Source organism: Aplysia californica, unplaced genomic scaffold (genome assembly GCF_000002075.1).
Source record: "Aplysia californica isolate F4 #8 unplaced genomic scaffold, AplCal3.0 scaffold00137, whole genome shotgun sequence".
NCBI lineage: Eukaryota > Metazoa > Mollusca > Gastropoda > Aplysiida > Aplysiidae > Aplysia > Aplysia californica.
Window position 1 is genome coordinate 1,444,998 of NW_004797407.1, and position 1,207 is coordinate 1,446,204.

General features: G+C 38.6%; 1 protein-coding gene across 1 annotated transcript in view; it reads left to right on the top strand.

Annotated features, from left to right (window-relative positions):
• The window catches only part of LOC118477560, a gene marked incomplete in the record, with an annotated part of 25,726 nt that overhangs the window by 6,810 nt on the left and 17,709 nt on the right, over positions 1-1,207 (top strand). The window contains 1 exon segment of the mRNA XM_035969318.1: positions 5-191. Coding sequence (XP_035825211.1) covers positions 5-191 — 187 coding nt within the window.

A 1,207-nucleotide genomic window follows, 5' to 3' on the forward strand; every position in this document is an offset into this window, starting at 1 on the left:
TGAGGTGGGGGTGGGTGGGGGTGCAGGAAGTCATCTTGGTTACGTCATCTCGCTCAGATCGGGGAGACATCTTGGTGACGTCATCTCGCTCAGATCGGGGAGACATCTTGGTGACGTCATCTCGCTCAGATCGGGGAGACTTTGGCCGAGTCCTTGAAGATGACAATGGCGAAGATGACCTCCAGCAGCTGAGGGGAAAAACAAAACAGGCTGTGACGTCACCAAGATGGCATTGACAAAACAAGAAACAAACCAGGGTCTAAGCTCTATGTTGTCAAAGAAATGTAAAAAAAAACAAGGAATAAAACAGTCTCTGAGATGTACGTTGTAAAAGAAATGTAAAAAAACAAGAAACAAAATAGGCTCTGAGATGTACGTTGTCAAAGAAATGTTTTTTTACAAAAGAAATAAAACAGTCTTTGAGATGTACGTTGTAAAGAAATGTTTAAAAAACCAGAAACAAAACAGGCTCTAAGATCTACGTTGTAACAGAAATGTTTCAAAACTAAGAAACAAATCAAAAACAAACAATTCATTACAGGCCAGCTGTTAAAACGAACTGCACCTATTTTTTTGTCAGTTTATTTTCAGTTGTTGTTTTAAATCACCATTTACTGACAATAGATGGATATATTTTTCTTGTGTGTATACATGTACAAGTGTGTGTATGCCTGTGTATGTGTGTGTGTGTGTGTGTGTGAGTGCATGTGTATGTGTATGTGTGTGTATGTGTGTGTATGTGTGTATGTGTGTGTATGTGAGTGCATGTGTATGTGTATGTGTGTAGGTGTATGTGTGTGTATATATGTGTGTGTATATGTGTATACGTGTGTATATGTGTGTATGTGTGTATGTATGTGTATGTATGTGTATGTGTATGTGTGTGTATGTGTGTATGTGTGTGTATGTGTGTGTATGTGTGTGTATGTGTGTGTATGTGTGTATATGTGTGTATATGTGTGTGTACGTGTGTGTATGTGTGTGTATGTGTGTATGCGTGTGTATGTGTGTATATGTGTGTATGTGTGTGTGTATGTGTGTATGTGTGTGTATGTGTGTGTATGTGTGTATATGTGTGTATATGTGTGTGTACGTGTGTGTATGTGTGTGTATGTGTGTATGCGTGTGTATGTGTGTATATGTGTGTATGTGTGTGTGTATGTGTGTATGTGTGTGTATGTGTGTGTATGTGTGTATATGTGTGTAT